The sequence below is a fragment of the Clupea harengus genome, unplaced genomic scaffold (genome assembly GCF_900700415.2).
Source record: "Clupea harengus unplaced genomic scaffold, Ch_v2.0.2, whole genome shotgun sequence".
Classification (NCBI taxonomy): Eukaryota; Metazoa; Chordata; class Actinopteri; order Clupeiformes; family Clupeidae; genus Clupea; species Clupea harengus.
Genome location: NW_024879575.1, coordinates 60,001 through 77,145, shown reverse-complemented (window position 1 = coordinate 77,145; position 17,145 = coordinate 60,001). Strand labels below are relative to the sequence as shown.

Below are 17,145 nucleotides of genomic sequence, written 5' to 3'. Positions count from 1 at the left end.
TGGTAACTACAACCCACAAGCTTATCTGTAGTGGTTAATTATAAAACTAATTGGAGTCAGATTGGTCAAGAGATAGCTTATGCCATCTAAGCAGACTCATCATGGCACCAGATAATATACATCAGGCATTAAACCTTCAGTCACTAGATAACCGTCTCACCAGGGCACCGGATAAGACAGATCAGGCATTAAACCTTCAGCCACTAGATAACCGTCTCACCAGGGCACCGGATAAGACAGATCAGGCATTAAACCTTCAGTCACTAGATAACCGTCTCATCAGGGCACCGGATAAGACAGATCAGGCATTAAACCTTCAGTCACTAGATAACCGTCTCATCAGGGCACCGGATAAGACAGATCAGGCATTAAACCTTCAGCCACTAGATAACCGTCTCTCTCTGGGCCAGCAGTGGCTTCTCTACATAACATATTCAATAGAACCGAAGAACATATTCAAACCCAACATGTGTGCTTAAGAAGACTTCATATCCCCACTGTTTCAGTAAGAGGTTGGATCACACCATAGCCGTACTTGTTGAATAACTATTTGTGTAATGGAGAAAGTTTGAATCAACACATCGCCCCTCCCCTTGACTGTTAGTAGGAAATGTGTGTGTGTTTCCTCTCACATAGACATTTTCTGTAAGGTTTGACACGCGTCCTGAACCTTGGGGTCTACAATACTGGAAACTGAATTAAGACAACAAACATTTCAATCTATTTTTAGACACTTTTAATAGAAAATATGTACTTAATGACAAGCATATACAAGAGGCAGTGGTATTACTAAGATATCTAAGAGAGTTGGCAAACCTGTTGACGTAAGGGCATCACTGTGCAGTGCTCTTAAAAGTGTTATTGTTGATATTTACCCCAAAACATGTTCCATGCTCCACTCCCCCTCTGATTATATGACGACTAAACGGATGATGTTCATGTTGTGAAGCAAGAAAGAATGGTGTCATACAAATCTTACCTTTTTAATATATGAATTTATCTCATTTTAGAATGTAGTTGCGAAGGGTTAAATACTTTAAGAATTTAGGCAATATGGCATATGATGACATGCAGGGTAATTTTACTCCACATACTTAAAGGCAACAGGCAAACTGCTGTCGCCTCAACAGAGAGGAGTTCCGGTAAAAAGGTCTGTGGTCAGGTAACCATGGCTACGGGGCCTGTGGTCAGGTTACCATGGCTACGGGGGTTTACTTCTGCTGCTCTCAGCTCCATTTTTTTCTAAAACAACAGCGTGTGTTTCCCAGAAATGACTGTGAGGTTTGAAGTGTACGTGCACAATGCAGCGTATCACAAATACATTCTGTTTCACTCTCTGTCATCTTTGGACTTGTGTGTTGGCCTGTTCACATTTATTTCAGTTTGATTTTCCATGCTCCACTCCCCCTCTGATTGTATGACGACTAAACGGATGATGTTCATGTTGTGAAGCAAGAAAGAATGGTGTCATACAAATCTTACCTTTTAATATATGAATTTATCTCATTTGAGAATGTAGTTGCGAGGGGTTAAATACTTTAAGAATTTAGGCAATACATGCATACAGTGACATGCAGGGTAATTTTACTCCACATACTTAAAGGCAACAGACAAACTGTCGTCGCCTCAACAGAGAGGAGTTCCTGTCAAAAGGGTCTGTGGTCAGGTTACCATGGCTACGGGGCCTATGGTCAGGTTACCATGGCTACGGGGCCTATTCTTCTGCTGCTCTCAGTTCCATGTCCTCTAAAACAACAGCGTGTGTTTCCCAGAAATGACTGTGAGGTTTGAAGTGTACGTGCACAATGCAGCGTATCACAAATGCATTCTGTTTCACTCTCTGTCATCTTTGGACTTTGGCCTGTTCACATTTATTTCAGTTTGATTTTTTTACACTTGTGTTCTATGTTAATATGAACTGTGCCTTATAAATAAACTCAACTAAACTTTTACAGACATAGTACAGTACACACATATACGTAGCCAGGTTCCCCTTTATCAGGTACGTGATGTGCTGAGGTTCCTGTATGCTCCTATATATATATATATATATATATGCTCCTGGTTAGTAAACTTACAGTTCCATCAGTCAGATCATCTATCAAATATATTGACTGACAGTCAACCACAAAAGTCTGACTCTAGGTTTCCATTCAGGCGTATTATCGGCAGGCGGTATTCCGCCTAGGGGGCATTGTCAGAAAAAGCTAGCTTCTACATTGATCTTCAATTAAAGTGTTAGCAGCAAGCTAACAATAATGGTCTAGAGCTTCAGTTAAGACCTACAATATTCTGTTTGCCCTGACAGTGTTCGTGTAGTATATAAACAACAAACCGAGTCGATGTAGACATATAAAAGTCGTGTAAACACCTGTATTCACCTATATTCACATAAAATATTTCCCAGTAACAGAATCCCGAGACTCCGCCATCTTGCTTTGATTTTTTTGATTACTCCCGCCCATCTGCACAACTTCAGCTGCCAATTCTCACACACGTCAAACTGATTGGTTACCGCCTGGTCAGCATTTGCATAAAGTTAAAGAATCGTCAACTTTGGAAGGGAGTCGGAGGCGTTTCGTTGCTCGACAGATGGGCTATCGTCTCCATTCATTCCCAATGAGAGCGGGACGATTAACGCCCTAATGGAAACGAAGCTTGAGGGCAGCAAAGGAGATTAGGACAAGAGTATCCCAACTTTGACTTTAACAATAAATGGTTCATTGTTAATCTGTAGTATTGTCTCTTCTAGAGTTACTAACTTCCAGTAGTTCCAAGGAGTCTGTTGTGTCAAGTGTTCACTGGGCAGAGGCAGAATTGCATGATGGGATAAACACACAAAATGTTACTGCTTGTGTCAGGCTACTAACTGTAAAAGTTATACCGTAAAGTCGGTCCCTGAACTAGTTTACAGACGGATGGAAAATAGCATGGATATATCCGTATGTGATTCCTTTGTGAACTCAGAATAGCGTGGATATATCCGTATCTGATTCCTTTGTGAACTCAGAATAGCGTGGATATATCCGTATGTGATTCCTTTGTGAACTCAGAATAGCGTGGATAAATCCGTATGTGATTCCTTTGTGAACTCATAATAGCGTGGATATATCCGTATGTGATTCCTTTGTGAACTCCGAATAGCGTGGATATATCCGTATGTGATTCCTTTGTGAACACAGATTAGTCTTGGTGAATGAATGAGTAAATTCTCAGAGAGACATAATATTACTGATTTCCATTTGGTAACTTCAAGCCACAAGCTTATCTGTAGTGGTTAATTATAAAACTAATTGGAGTCAGATTGGTCAAGAGATAGCTTATACCATCTAAGCAGACTCATCATGGCACCAGATAATATACATCAGGCATTAAACCTTCAGTCACTAGATAACCGTCTCACCAGGGCACCGGATAAGACACATCAGGCATTAAACCTTCAGCCACTAGATAACCGTCTCACCAGGGGACCGGATAAGACAGATCAGGCATTAAACCTTCAGCCACTAGATTACCGTCTCTCTCTGGGCCAGCAGTGGCTTCTCTACATCACATATTCAAGAGAACAGAAGAACAAATTCAAACCCAACATGTGTGCTTAAGAAGACTTCATATCCCCACTGTTTCAGTAAGAGGTTGGATCACACCATAGCCGTACTTGTTGAATAACTATTTGTGTAATGGAGAAAGTTTGAGTCAACACATCGCCCCTCCCCTTGACTGTTGGTAGGAAATGTGTGTGTGTTTCCTCTCACATAGACATTTTCTGTGAGGAATCGACAGACGTCCTGAACCTTGGGGTCTACAACACTGGAAACTGAAGTAAGACAACAGACATTTCAATCTATTTTTAGACACTTGTAATAGAAAATATGTACTTAATGACAAGCATATACAAGAGGCAGTGGTATTACCTACAAGATATCTAAGAAAGTTGGCAAACCTGTTGACGTAAGGGCGGTGTCATACAAATCTTACCTGTTAATGTATGAATGTATCTTATTTAAGAATGTAGTTTCAAGGGGTTAAATACTAAGCATTTTGGAAATACATGCATATGATGACATGCAGGGTCATTTTACTCCATATACCTAAAGTCAACAGACAAACCGTCTTAACAAAGAGGATTTCCTGTGAAAAGAGTCTGTGATTAGGTTACCATGGATACGGGGGCATTACCTCTGCTGCTCTCAGCTCCATTTTTTCTAAAACAACAGCGTGTATTTCCCAGAAATGACTGTGAGGTTTGAAGTGTACGTGCACAATGCAGCGTATCACTAATGCATTCTGTTTCACTCTCTGTCATCTTTGGACTTGTTTGCTGGCCTGTTCACATTTATTTCAGTTTGTTTTTCCATGCTCTACTCCCCCTCTGATTGTATGATCACTAATAGGATGATGTTCATGTTGTGAAGCAAGAAAGAATGGTGTCATACAAATCTTACCTTTTAATATATGAATTTATCTTATTTAAGAATGTAGTTTCAAGGGGTTAAATACTTTAAGAATGTAGGCAATACATGCATATGATGACATGCAGGGTGATTTTACTCCACATACTTAAAGGCAACAGACAAACTGTCGTCGCCTCAACAGAGAGGAGTTCCTGTCAAAAGGGTCTGTGGTCAGGTTACCATGGCTACGGGGCCTATGGTCAGGTTACCATGGCTACGGGGCCTATTCTTCTGCTGCTCTCAGTTCCATGTCCTCTAAAACAACAGCGTGTGTTTCCCAGAAATGACTGTGAGGTTTGAAGTGTACGTGCACAATGCAGCGTATCACAAATGCTTTCTGTTTCACTCTCTGTCATCTTTGGACTTTGGCCTGTTCACATTTATTTCAGTTTGATTTTTTTACACTTGTGTTCTATGCTAATATGAACTGTGCCTTATAAATAAACTCAACTAAACTTTTACAGACATAGTACAGTACACACATATATGTAGCCAGGTGGCTCTTTATCAGATATGTGATGTGCTGAGGTTCCTGTATGCTCATATATATATATATATATATATATATATACTCCTGGTTAGTAAACTTACAGTTCCATCAGTCAGATCATCATCAAATATACTGACTGACAAGTCGGAGGGCAGCAAAGGAGATGAGGACAAGAGTATCACAGCTTTGACTTTAGTGTTTTTAATACTTCTTTGTTTTGTTTTGTATTTCATCATTCTTGGCATTACAATAAATCAGGGGTCTCAAACTCAAATTACCCGGGGGCCGATGATCGTCCAGTCTGGTCAGTGGGGGGCCAGATTTGTTGTCTGCATTGTTTATTCCTTTGTCACTTCAAACTGGTTGTTAACACCGCGGCAAGCTAAGCATTATCATTTATGTCAGTACTCTCGTCCAGAGCCACAGAATACGCACTGAAATGTTTCCCTTTGACATGCAGCTAGATTTATTTTCTGATAATGACCGCTGGACTATACATAATCCCATTATATAGCTGGCTCAGACAACTCGCAAATACCCTCAGACGTATTTTTCAGTTAAAATAAAGGGGTTTTTACATTGCACAGTGTCTATTTCTCGTTAACTTTTAAAAAATCTAAGCAAAAAAAAGTCAAACAAACAACTATGCTAGATTTATTTCCTGGTCATGACCGCTGGACTATACATAATCCCGTTTATGTTTCGGTTACTTGTCAATACGATAGAAGACATTCCTCCAAAATACCTATTTTAAATGATTGTGTTGCCATTTCGTGACTTCCACAAAGAAAAAATAGTTCTTCACGCAGATAGATCCTTAAAGTTCCAGGTGTTGCTTAGCAACGCATTACTTGCTGACCGCAATTCAGTTTCCATTACGTTAAATGACTGGACTACTTGCGGAATGATATGAAAGATGTGAATTAGAAGCACAAAACCAAATCCATTTCTTCTTAAACAACAGCGTGTATTTCCCAGAAATGACTGTGAGGTTTGAAGTGTACGTGCACAATGCAGCGTATCACAAATGCTTTCTGTTTCACTCTCTGTCATCTTTGGACTTGTGTGATGGCCTGTTCACATTTATTTCAGTTTGTTTTTTACCCTTGTGTTCCATGTTAATTCGAACTGTGCCTTATAAATAAACTCAACTAAACTTTTACAGATATAAAAGTTCATGTGCTCTGGAAATGCCTTTGTGAATTCTACATTCTCAAACACAGTGCACACATTGAGGACAGGAGGAATAATCCTGGTGTTTGCTAGTGTGATGTCAGTTCATTATATTTCATAATCGCATATTCCTTTAAATAATATCAATAATTTAAATAATGAATGGCAGACTATACATTATTCCACGTATATAGTTAATTGGTATAATTACTAAATACATTACTATTTAGTTGTATACTCATGCTTCTGTATTGCAAGATTGCTCTCCTGTGTGTGTTTGTGTGTGTGTGTGTGTGTGTGTGTGTGTGTGTGTGTGTGTGTGTGTGTGTGTGTGTGTGAGAGTGAGTATCTGTGGGTGCCATGTGTACCTGGTCTGGTTACACCTTTAGTACAAGCCACCACCAGGGCCTATGCTAATAGATTAAAGGAACACGGCTCCTTTGCACTTCCTGCCCCCTGCTGGAGCACGCTGGAATGAACCTCAGAGAAACCTGATTCCCCTCTATAGTCCATTGTCCAAAGTGAATAAACCTCAGAGAAACCTGATTGGCCTCTATAGTCCATTGTCCAAAGCTTGTCTGCTGCATAGTCTATCAATTGCTAAAACGATGAAAGACATTCCTCCAAAATATCTCTTTTTAAAGGATTTTCCATTTCGTGGCTTTTCCTGACAAAAAATATCGTTCTCAATGCAAATTAATTGTGGGAGTGACGGTCATAATTTTGTATTCGGGGGATTAGCATTTTTGCAAATTCCATTTTTTTTAAACAAATCCTTCGGTTTGGGAAAATGGTCAAAATAACGCCTGTGGTACTTAGATGACTCCTTGAGAGACCCTACATTCGATTTGGTTCAATAAAATGCACGTGTATGTCGTCTCCGTGTGGACTAAACTAAGTCCCGTGTAGACTAGACTAACTCCCTCGACTAGCAGAGACAAAAATAACAGAGTACAAAGTAAGTCACTTAGCTAATGCATCACCAATGTTACAAGGTCCTATCTAGGAAAGTCTTAAAAGTGACGAAAACTGAAAAGAAGTTCCCACCATATCAGTGGACACTCTTTAAGGTGATTGGAATGTTTTTACTGTATCAACACAGTACCATACTGTAGGGGATCCTCTGTTGACGTGCAGATGACTGATAGCATTATTGGCCAAAACCATGTTTATGATCTCTCTCTCTTGTTCTTGCGTGAATATGGGCCCCCGTCCTCCTTTCAAGTTTATTTGATACATTTGGTCTTCTTCTTCTTTGAGCACGTTTTCCTCCTGCTTCAGGTATTCCTCTTCCTCTACCTCCACCTCGACGTCAGCCTCTGGCATGGCCTCCGACTCTTCCTCCTTCTCCTCCTCTGTGGATTCCCCCTCACCCTCACTCTTCTTCTGACTCCTTCCATTTTGGTTGAAGACAGATGAACTCATCTGCTGCATTTCTATAGTGCTTAAAGCTGTTTGGTGTGTCTACAATTAAGCAATCATGTGTTTGCGCACTTGATGGCTGTGTTTATTTGACAGGCTCATAGGTGTGGTAATTTGACAGTCAGTGTTTTGGAATTGCAAGGAAGTGACCTCTTGATATACTTCTGTGTCTAAAGCATTCAAGTGTGTTTAGTGTTTTGCAAATCACTTGTGTGTACTGTTTCGCAAAAAGTGTGATGTTGACATGTGCTTATAGTGGTGCAAATCTGAGCCGTTGTTTTGCTCCTTGAGTAACGGTTTTGATAATTGTGTAATATTTTTCATTTTAGTGTTTATCCAATCGTAAAAAACTCTAATACATCACATTAATATCAATATGGAACACTTCGGCCCTGGAAGAGTATGTTAGCAGGAACATGGCTTTTCTGTGTTCCTGTGTATATGTGTAACTTTGATTAGTAGTTCCTTGGCGCCACTTAGTCTGCATATGTGTAAGATCTACATGCGTAAGTGAAGGAACCTGTTGTCTATGTTTGGGTGAGCTCAGAGGTGATAAGAAGGGTCGAACTGTGCCTGTTCAACCCTGCGTAGAACTGACATCCTTGTATCTCAGCAGTTGGGATGACGCAAAGGGACTTTAAGTTGAGCGTGGCTATTCCTGCTGCCGTTAGAATGATGTATGGCGTCAGTGTTAGATACAGAGTAGATACATTAGATAAATCCTATATAAGTTTATAACCCCTGTGCAATATTAGTGAAATTGCTTCACTTTCATCCTTGTGCTGTGAGTGAGCCCCATTGCAATTGTTATTGAATCAATTTACTGATCTACAACTCTGGAGTCCTGAAATAACTCAAGAGTGAATTTTCACCTAACAAAATGTCTCCCCTGTAATCTCTGTCAGAGACTACGGTCAGGGACAGAACAGGAAAGGTTAACAAAAGGTTAATTAATACAAAACTGATTCCTTTGTTTGAGTTGCTAGCTTCGCCGCAACAACCAGCACTATATCTAACTTCACGAAAGTGTTGTTTGAAATGTGTTTGAAGGAATACTTTCCTACTTCGAGGAGCTTCCTACAATGCTTTACAGATAGCCAACGTAGTGGGACTGAAAACTATATCTAGACGTAAGGTGTAACGTAAGTGACGTAACTGACGACCTTGACCTTGAAATTTCATTCATACATACTACTGAAACGCTCTTACACTCACTATTGAAACGCTCTTACACTCACTATTGAAATGCTCTTACACTCACTATTGAAACACTCTCACGGTCACTACTGAAATTACTTGTATGAATACATGTGAAACGCTTGCACATCCTCATGTAAGAGCATACATACATATAATTGAAAAACGTATACATACACATTTGAAACATTTATACAAATATATGTGAAACACTTGCACATGTATCTAAACTTTTTCTATCTTTGTATGAAGTGTTCAACGATATATATATATATATATATACTGCATTTTCATATGTGCATGCATGAGTGTTTCAGATAGATACGTATAAATGTTTCACTTGTATGCATGTAAGCATTTCATATGTATGTGTATATGACACAGAGGTATGTATGTATGCGTGTTTGTTTCTCATATGTATGTGTAAGTGTTTCAGACGAGTATGTGTAATGTTTTTTATATGAGCGTGCATAGGTTTACAGAGTATGTATGTATGTGTGAGTGTTTCAGTAGTGAGTGTGAGAGTGTTTCATTAGTATGTGTGAGAGTGTCTCAGTAGTGAGTGTGAGAGTGTCTCAATAGTTATGTCCTAGACGGCCCCTCATACACACACACACACACACACACACACACACACACACACACACACACACACACACACACACACACACACACAAACACACTCACCATCACCCACGCCACTCCACAGACTGGACCTGATAACATATGGTGTGTGTGTGTGTCCGTTCCTTCACAGCCAGACCAGCCGCTAGACTGAAGCTGACCCTACCTGACCTGCAGATCTACCAGACCAGCCTCTAGACTGAAGCTGATCCTACCTGACCTGCAGATCAACCAGACCAGCCTCTAGACTGAAGCTGATTCTACCTGACCTTTAGACCTACCAGACCAGCTTCTAGACTGATCCCTACCAGACCTTTAGACCTACCAGACCAGCCTCTAGACTGAAGCTGAACTGTACCTGACCTGTAACCATGACAACAGAGACAGGTGAGGATTCGAATGACTATTCCTCTTTCACCAGTGTGCTCAGTATGAAGTGGGTGTATGTGTGTGTTTGTGTGTGTGAGAGAGTGTGTGTGTGTGTGTTTGCATGTGCGTGTGTGTGTGTGAGTGTTAGTGTGTGCGTGAGTGTCATTTCACTCTTACAGTGTGGTATCACTAAAATCACTGTTACAGTGTAGTATCACTAAAAGCACTTCACTCTTACAGTGTAGTATCACTAAAATCACTCTTACAGTGTAGCATCACTAATATCACTTCACTTTTACAGTGTAGTATGTTACGTGCACCGGCTCAATGCAAGAAACAACATCCGGGCCCTGGAAAAGCAGTTTAAGAGGGACAGGGGAAGAGACAGGAGAGGAGAAATTAGTTAAATATGCACTGTAAACCTGAACAAGTTCAGAGTACTTAAAACTTTTGATGCAACCGATTACATAATAAAATTTGAGTACATATATTATTATTTTTAAGTAAACTTAAATTAAAAATGATACATCGGCTATACTGATTTATTTTGTTATCGTTGTCATCATTTTTAAGTTCTCTGAACTTATATTCAAATATGTTTATACTTAAATCTTTTAACCTCTGTGTACTAAATTATTTTCACTCCACAACACAAAATAAAATTAAGTTTTAAGCCTTAAAAATCAAGTTCAGTGCACTTAATATTGGTGAAAGAGTTCAACTTAATTATTCTGAGTAAATAATACTTAATAAGCTTACTTTTTTTAAGTTAACTCCGCTTGATTATTCTGAGTAGGTAATACTTAAATAGCTAACTTTTTTTAAGTGAGCACTACTTATTTTCAATCATTGACCACATATACTGATTTTCTGGTTCTGTTTACAAACTGACTTTAAACTGAAAGTTACTCTACAAGAAACATTCAAATCTATGTAAGATTTCTATTAAAAAGAGTGAGATGAAAAAAACTTAAGAGGTATCATATCATTTATAATTCTTGTAAAACAGCTGAAAAAATAAAAGATTACATCAAAGCTTAGAAGAACAGCGTTACAGAGTTAACAAGTCAACAACAAATCGTTTATTTCAACAAATATTTTTTTAAGGTGAGTAAGGACGGTTTCAGAGGTTTGTTGTCATCCAGACACATAAAAAGGTTCTGTATAAGAAGGTGTGTGTGAGGTTTTTGGGATATTCTAAATTGAAAGCATATGTCAGGCCAAACAACAACATAAATGCCTCAGAAATCCTCTGCACCCAATTCAATGATGTTCTCGCAGCTGAAGGGGTCGGGACCCGATGTAAGGAGAGCAACAGGAGCATCATCAAAATCTGGCTCCTCTTCTTCCTGCAAAACACCATCAATACAATTACCAGGAGAGTTTCAATGGAAACACTTACAAAAAAACTGGCAATTAATAATACATAGTATCAACTAATATTAAAGTTTCAGTAACAAACAAAATGTGATCACTGTTGTGCAGTTAATCCTAGACATACCTGAAGGTCATAACCCTCGAGGATCACCCATAGCACCTCTGCTGTCTTGCCAGTCCGTGATGCCTTCTGCCTGTACACAAAAATATCTCCTTTGGTTGACTCCTCTTCTTATATGTCTACATCAAATCGGTTTGTTGTTTATATGCAACACAAATGCTGTCAGGGCAAAAAGAATATTGTAGGTCTAAACTGAAGTTCTCAACCATTATTGTTAGCTTGCTGCTAACACTTTTATCCATCAGATCCATTAAAACACATAGAAGCTAGCTAGCTGCTAAAAAGTTACATATAACATTAGCATGCTGATATAAATTATATGGTGTTTTGGTAGAACATGAGTTCAACATAAACAATTGATTGTTGTTTACTTTGCACATGAACATATTTGGGGGGAAATAACCCACTAACTAGCTCTTTAGCTCTTTAGATTCCTAGCCGCCAGCGCCAACAGTCGTGCAACTGAACTTGCTACTTGACAGCCAAAACGTGATTACTCAAAAAGAATTACAAAGAGGGAAATTCGCCACTTCTTATCGCAATTTCACTTGCTCCCACAATTTTGTCGCAACAAACACCTAAACACTGTTTACTTACCAGATAAGGACGCTTAGCAGCGACAGGATTACTAAAATATCTCCTTTGGTGGGGTGACCAGACCATGTCCTCTTTTACCCGGACATGCGTCCGGCAGTGATTGCAAAATCGTCCAGGATATTGCCTCGTCGGATATTTGTGTTTCTCTGGGTCCTTCACAAACTAGTTTTTACGTCCTTACAAGTTTAGGAAAGGGTATATCCCTTACGTTCCACCTTCTAGCACAAGCTCTGACTGTAGTGAGAACTGTCATTGGTCGACCGGCCTCTCAGTGTTGCCAGATGCACGATAATTATCCTCCAAAGACGATCATTTTGAGCATTTAATACGATACTTCACCATTTCCAATCTGGCAACACTGAGCACCGTGCCTCTTCTACTAGTTCCATTGTTTACAACAGCACATGACATCTGCATGTGGAAAAGATGTAAAAATTCCGTCGCGGGGGGAGGGGGCGGGGTCATCTGTATGCCACACACTACCACGCCCCTCCTCGCAACGAAGTGTCCTCTTTTTCACAAACTCAAATATGGTCACCCTACGAAGTTGGTCGACTCCTCTTCTACAGGAGGAACATGCTTATAGAAGTCTAACTGATACTATACAATTATTAAGTCTGCTGTCTCCGTCTCTCATCACAAGATCTCTGATTATGTTCTGAACTAGTCCTGCAACGACGTTGATGACGTCAGACGTCACGTTTGAATGAAACAAAAAAAATATGAGTTATCAGGCAATGTTTACTCAAACAAATACATTCCAATACAATTAAAACGTCTTTACTTGTCAGAAAACTAATACATTTAAAGTTGGGTTAACTAAATACCAGGTTTTAAGTACTGAATAAATAATGTTAATAAGTTAGTAGAACTGTTTGGGTTTACAGTGTGTAAGCAAAATCACAGCACAACCCATCCCCACATCTGGAGTCTGGGCCAACGCAATAGTCCATGCAAAAGTTCCTTTCCATTGTGAGGTGTAAAACCACTAGATACTGGGCCTCGCCCTCCAGAATGTCCTTTTTCTGGGTCCGTAGCTGCGTTTCCATATCCTCAATCGGAGTGTCTTTCTCTGCCATCTTGATCCCTTTAACCAGGCGCTCATATTCTAATAACAACGTCCATGAGAGAGCTCTGTTGGGCATCCTTGCGAAGCAGCTCGAGCTCCCGTGCAGTCTGCTGGAGATGCTGCTTCTGGAGTTCCTTTACCTCCTTAACTGCAGACAAACGTTCCTTGCCTTTAAGTTCTTTCCAGAGCTTTTCTTTCTCCAGGTCCTTCTCTCGTGCATATTCACCTTTGGGCATCTCACCAGCTTGAGCCTCAAGCTGCCCGACCTTAGTCTGTTGAGTGTCCAGTTGAACCATCAGGTCCTCTCTCTCTGAAGCACACTGCTCATGCTGCTGGATGGCAATTTTCAGATGTTTGGTCAAATCTTCTATACATCTTTCCGCCCCCTCCAGCTTCTCCCTTCCTTCCTTCAATAGCCCAGTCTGCCCATCGTACTCCATCCTGAGGTTCTCATAGTCCTGAGGATAATGTCTTTCATTGCCCTTGAAACACGGTCTCGCTCTGTTTTTAAAGCCCCCACCTGTTCGGTCAAAGCAACAACATCCTTTCTGCTCTTATCCCGCTCTTCTTTGGCCTCTTAATTTTGTTCATCTTTTCTTCTTGATCTCTGCCTTCCTTTTCCAGTGTTGCAATTTTCCTTAGCATCTTACCAGTGTCCTCCTGAGCTGACTGATACTTTGAGAGGGCTATCTTTGCCTTTTCCTCAGCTTCAGCTAAGGCCTTGTTCAGCTTGTCTGTGACTATTTCATGGTCACTGAGGCTAATATAGTCTTTTACCAAACTCTTCTGAACTTTCTCAAACTCCCTTTTCAACATGGCACTTCCCTCTTTCACCTCCTGCAACTCTTCCTCTCTTGTTTTACTTGTCTTCACCAACATGGAGATTTGCTTCTTGGATTCCTCCAAGGCTCCGCTAAACTCTTCTTTCATTCTCTCCTACTCTTCCTTGTACATCACCTCCCTTTGCAAACTCTGCTTCAGGTCATCCTTCTCAGCCAACACCTCCCTCAGCTCGCCTTGGGAGATTAATCTTAACTGCGTTTTTTCCAGAACATAATCCTGTACACTCCTCCTTTCTTGTCTTATTTTCTCGTATTCTTTTTCCCTCTCAGCGCTCCGCTTTTCGCATTCCAATTTGCGAGCTTCATCTTCCACAGCCGCGTCAGCTTTCCACCGTTCCAGATACAACTCCGCCTCAAGGCGCTTCTGTTTGCATTGCTGTTCATGTTGCATTTTTAAACGCTGTATTTGCTGCTCAAAACTTAATGTACCCCTCCACTCCATTTTAAATTGTTAATTTTCCCTTGCCAAACAGACGCACTGATTAATCTGTCCCAAATTTTCCGACCGTCAGAATTTACACCCAAGCCCCGACGCGATAATGCACAACCACAATTCAGCACAGGTGTATAACCACCCAATCACAAATATCCCAAAGACTAAAGCTTCCCTGCAACTATCTTTTAAACACAGTCCTAGTCTTTCTAATCCTATGTCTTCAGTGTGTCCACCTGCAATTGAGTTGCTAACCAACCCCAGCGTGTCCGACACACCCACAAAAAACAATAAACTTTTTACACCGAGGCCAATAACAACAAACAGCGGTAAGCGCTCTTCACCTGAGCAGGGGTTCTCGTTGCTCGGTAGGTCTAACCTACCCTTCTCCACCCAGTTACAAACACCTGTACTCAATTGAACCAGTATGCACAGCGCGCCTCTTGCAGCGCGAGCCAACAGCTGCCGTCACTTTCAAACGTGACTTTCCTCCTCCACGACAACCCAACGAAAAACTAAAAAAAGTTTACCACTTACAAATTTTCTGCGTGTCTCCCCAATTTACAATGACTTGCTTGCTGACCCAGCAGTTCTATGCCGTCAGCACCAAAGTCAAACGCACGGTCAACCTAACTACTTAACAACTTTACCACCACTATTCCCCAATGAGTGGATGAAAAAGTTGCCTTACCAGATTCCGGGAAACAAATCCCGGATGAGCCCCCATTATGTTACTTGCACCGGCTCAATGCAAGAAAAATAGAGGGGAGGCCACGCAGAATTTATAATAATATAAGTTATTTATTAATGGTTTACAGTTATATATGTATCTAATAATTACAGCAAACGTGTGGTGAATGTCAGTGTTGTGAAGCGAAACAAAAGATGTAATGTAAAGTCAGCTAAATGGTAATCCAAAACAAACAACGACGTTAATCCAAAACCAACGACAACTACAATCCCGAATCCAATTCACTATCCAAATCCAATGATAACCAAAATCCAACGACCAATCCAACGCTCTCCTGACTTCAGTCTGATCAGGGCTTTTATAGCCCAGCCAATCAACCATACACCTGGTTCCAATTCACCTGTTGTAAAGACAGATAGAGAACAGGCATGCAAATATCATGGGGCGGGGCCTTGACCCGCCAGGGTCGTAACAAGTATCACTAAAATCACTCTTACAGTGTAGTATCACTAAAATCACTCTTACAGTGTAGTATCACTAAAATCACTTCACTCTTACAGTGTAGTATCACTAAAAGCACTTCACTCTTACAGTGTAGAATCACTAAAATCACTCTTACAGTGTAGTATCACTAAAATCATTCTTACAGTATAGAATCACTAAAATCACTCTTACAGTGCAGCATCACTAAAATTACTCTTACAGTATAGAATCACTAAAATCACTCTTACAGTGCAGCATCACTAAAATCACTTAGCCAAAGGAGTAGTACATACTTGGCCAAGCTATGTGTGGTGGTTTAAGTTATTTGCATTACAACTGAACACCAGCTTTGCGTGGCGACTCAAGTTATTTTCTCTAACCGCCACACATCCAGTCTGAATGGTTTCTTTTCTGTTATTGTTCCGGTGTAACAGGCCATAGTATATGGAGATTAATAATAATAATAATTAAGATATATTAGATTATATAGATTATATTAGATTAGATTATACGCCGGGTATATTATGGCCTAGGCCAATTTATACTCCGGGGTTTAAATTGGCCTAGGCCAGTTCATACCCCCTCAGGCCAGATTATATCCCCAGGATATCAGTAGTGTAACGAACCCAGCTCACGGGCACGAAACATAAAGGGGAGGCCATGCAGAATATTTGATATAATAATAATAAGTTATTTATTAAGGGTTACAAGTATATAGTTATCTATTAATTATAGGAAAACGTGTGGTGAATGTCAGTGTTGTGGAGAGAAACAAAAGATGTAATGTAAAGTCAGTTAAATGGTAATATAAAGCAAACGACGACGACGACAATGCAAATCCAATGAGTATCCACAAATCCAATTCCTATCCAAACACCAACGACCAATCCAAAACTCCAATCCAACGCTTCACGAATGCAGTCTGCTCAGGGCTTTAGTAGCCCCTCCAATTACTGCTACACCTGGTTCCAATCACCTGCTACACCTGCTCCCAATCACCTGCTCTAGAGATAGACAGAAGAGGCATGCAAATCTCATGGGGGCGGGGCCTAGACCCGCCAGGGTCGTAACAGTAGTGTTGAGTGATATACAGAAGAATTACTTAATTTTTCAACATTTTATTGGGGTTTCAGCTTTGTCAGGTAAGTTAAGTGGTAAAAGCTAACTGACTCAAATCTTAAAACTCTAAAACATAGACTTTTATTACTTCAACCAGAAAAACTGAAAAAATATTAGACTTCCACAAAGATCAAAGATTACTGCATCCTGATACTTCAACTTCTAAGACTAGCAAGTCCTCGCTACAATATAAATGTTCAAAGTTAAACACTGATAAAAACATTCACAAAGATTAACGATTACTACAACACTTCACATAACGACATCACATAACATAATCATTGACAGTTACTAGCTAATTTATCAATTACAGGGTTGTGTGCTTTCAGGTGCCTCTTGAGGTTTGTTGTCTTCCAACCTATTTTAAAGCCACACGGTTTCTCTCCCGTTATTGCAGTGCGTTATGTTTTATTTTCTGTCAAGTTAGAGTAAAAGAGTGTCCAGATATTTATTCTTTTTCTTCCAGTACCAGAGTCCAGAGGGCTTGACATTCAACCAATGATACTAAGAATGTACTGCAATAGGTGCATGCAAGTTTCGAAAAAATATTAATTACATTTTGTATTGTCCGTTCGACCCACACTCGACCCATACCCATCAATGCGCTAGCAGGTTCTGACAACATCCCTACCTCTTTAGATTTTTGGCAAATGTTCCTCTTATGTTAAATATATTTTTTTATGT

General features: G+C 40.1%; 1 protein-coding gene across 1 annotated transcript in view; it reads left to right on the top strand.

Moving 5' to 3' along the window:
* Positions 1–14,734: 14,734 nt before the first annotated feature.
* LOC122128986 (neoverrucotoxin subunit beta-like) overlaps positions 14,735–17,145 on the top strand; it is a 7,057-nt gene continuing 4,646 nt past the window's right edge. Inside the window, exon 1 of the mRNA XM_042704031.1 lies at positions 14,735–14,786. Coding sequence (XP_042559965.1) covers positions 14,735–14,786 — 52 coding nt within the window. The remainder of the gene's footprint in view (positions 14,787–17,145) is intronic.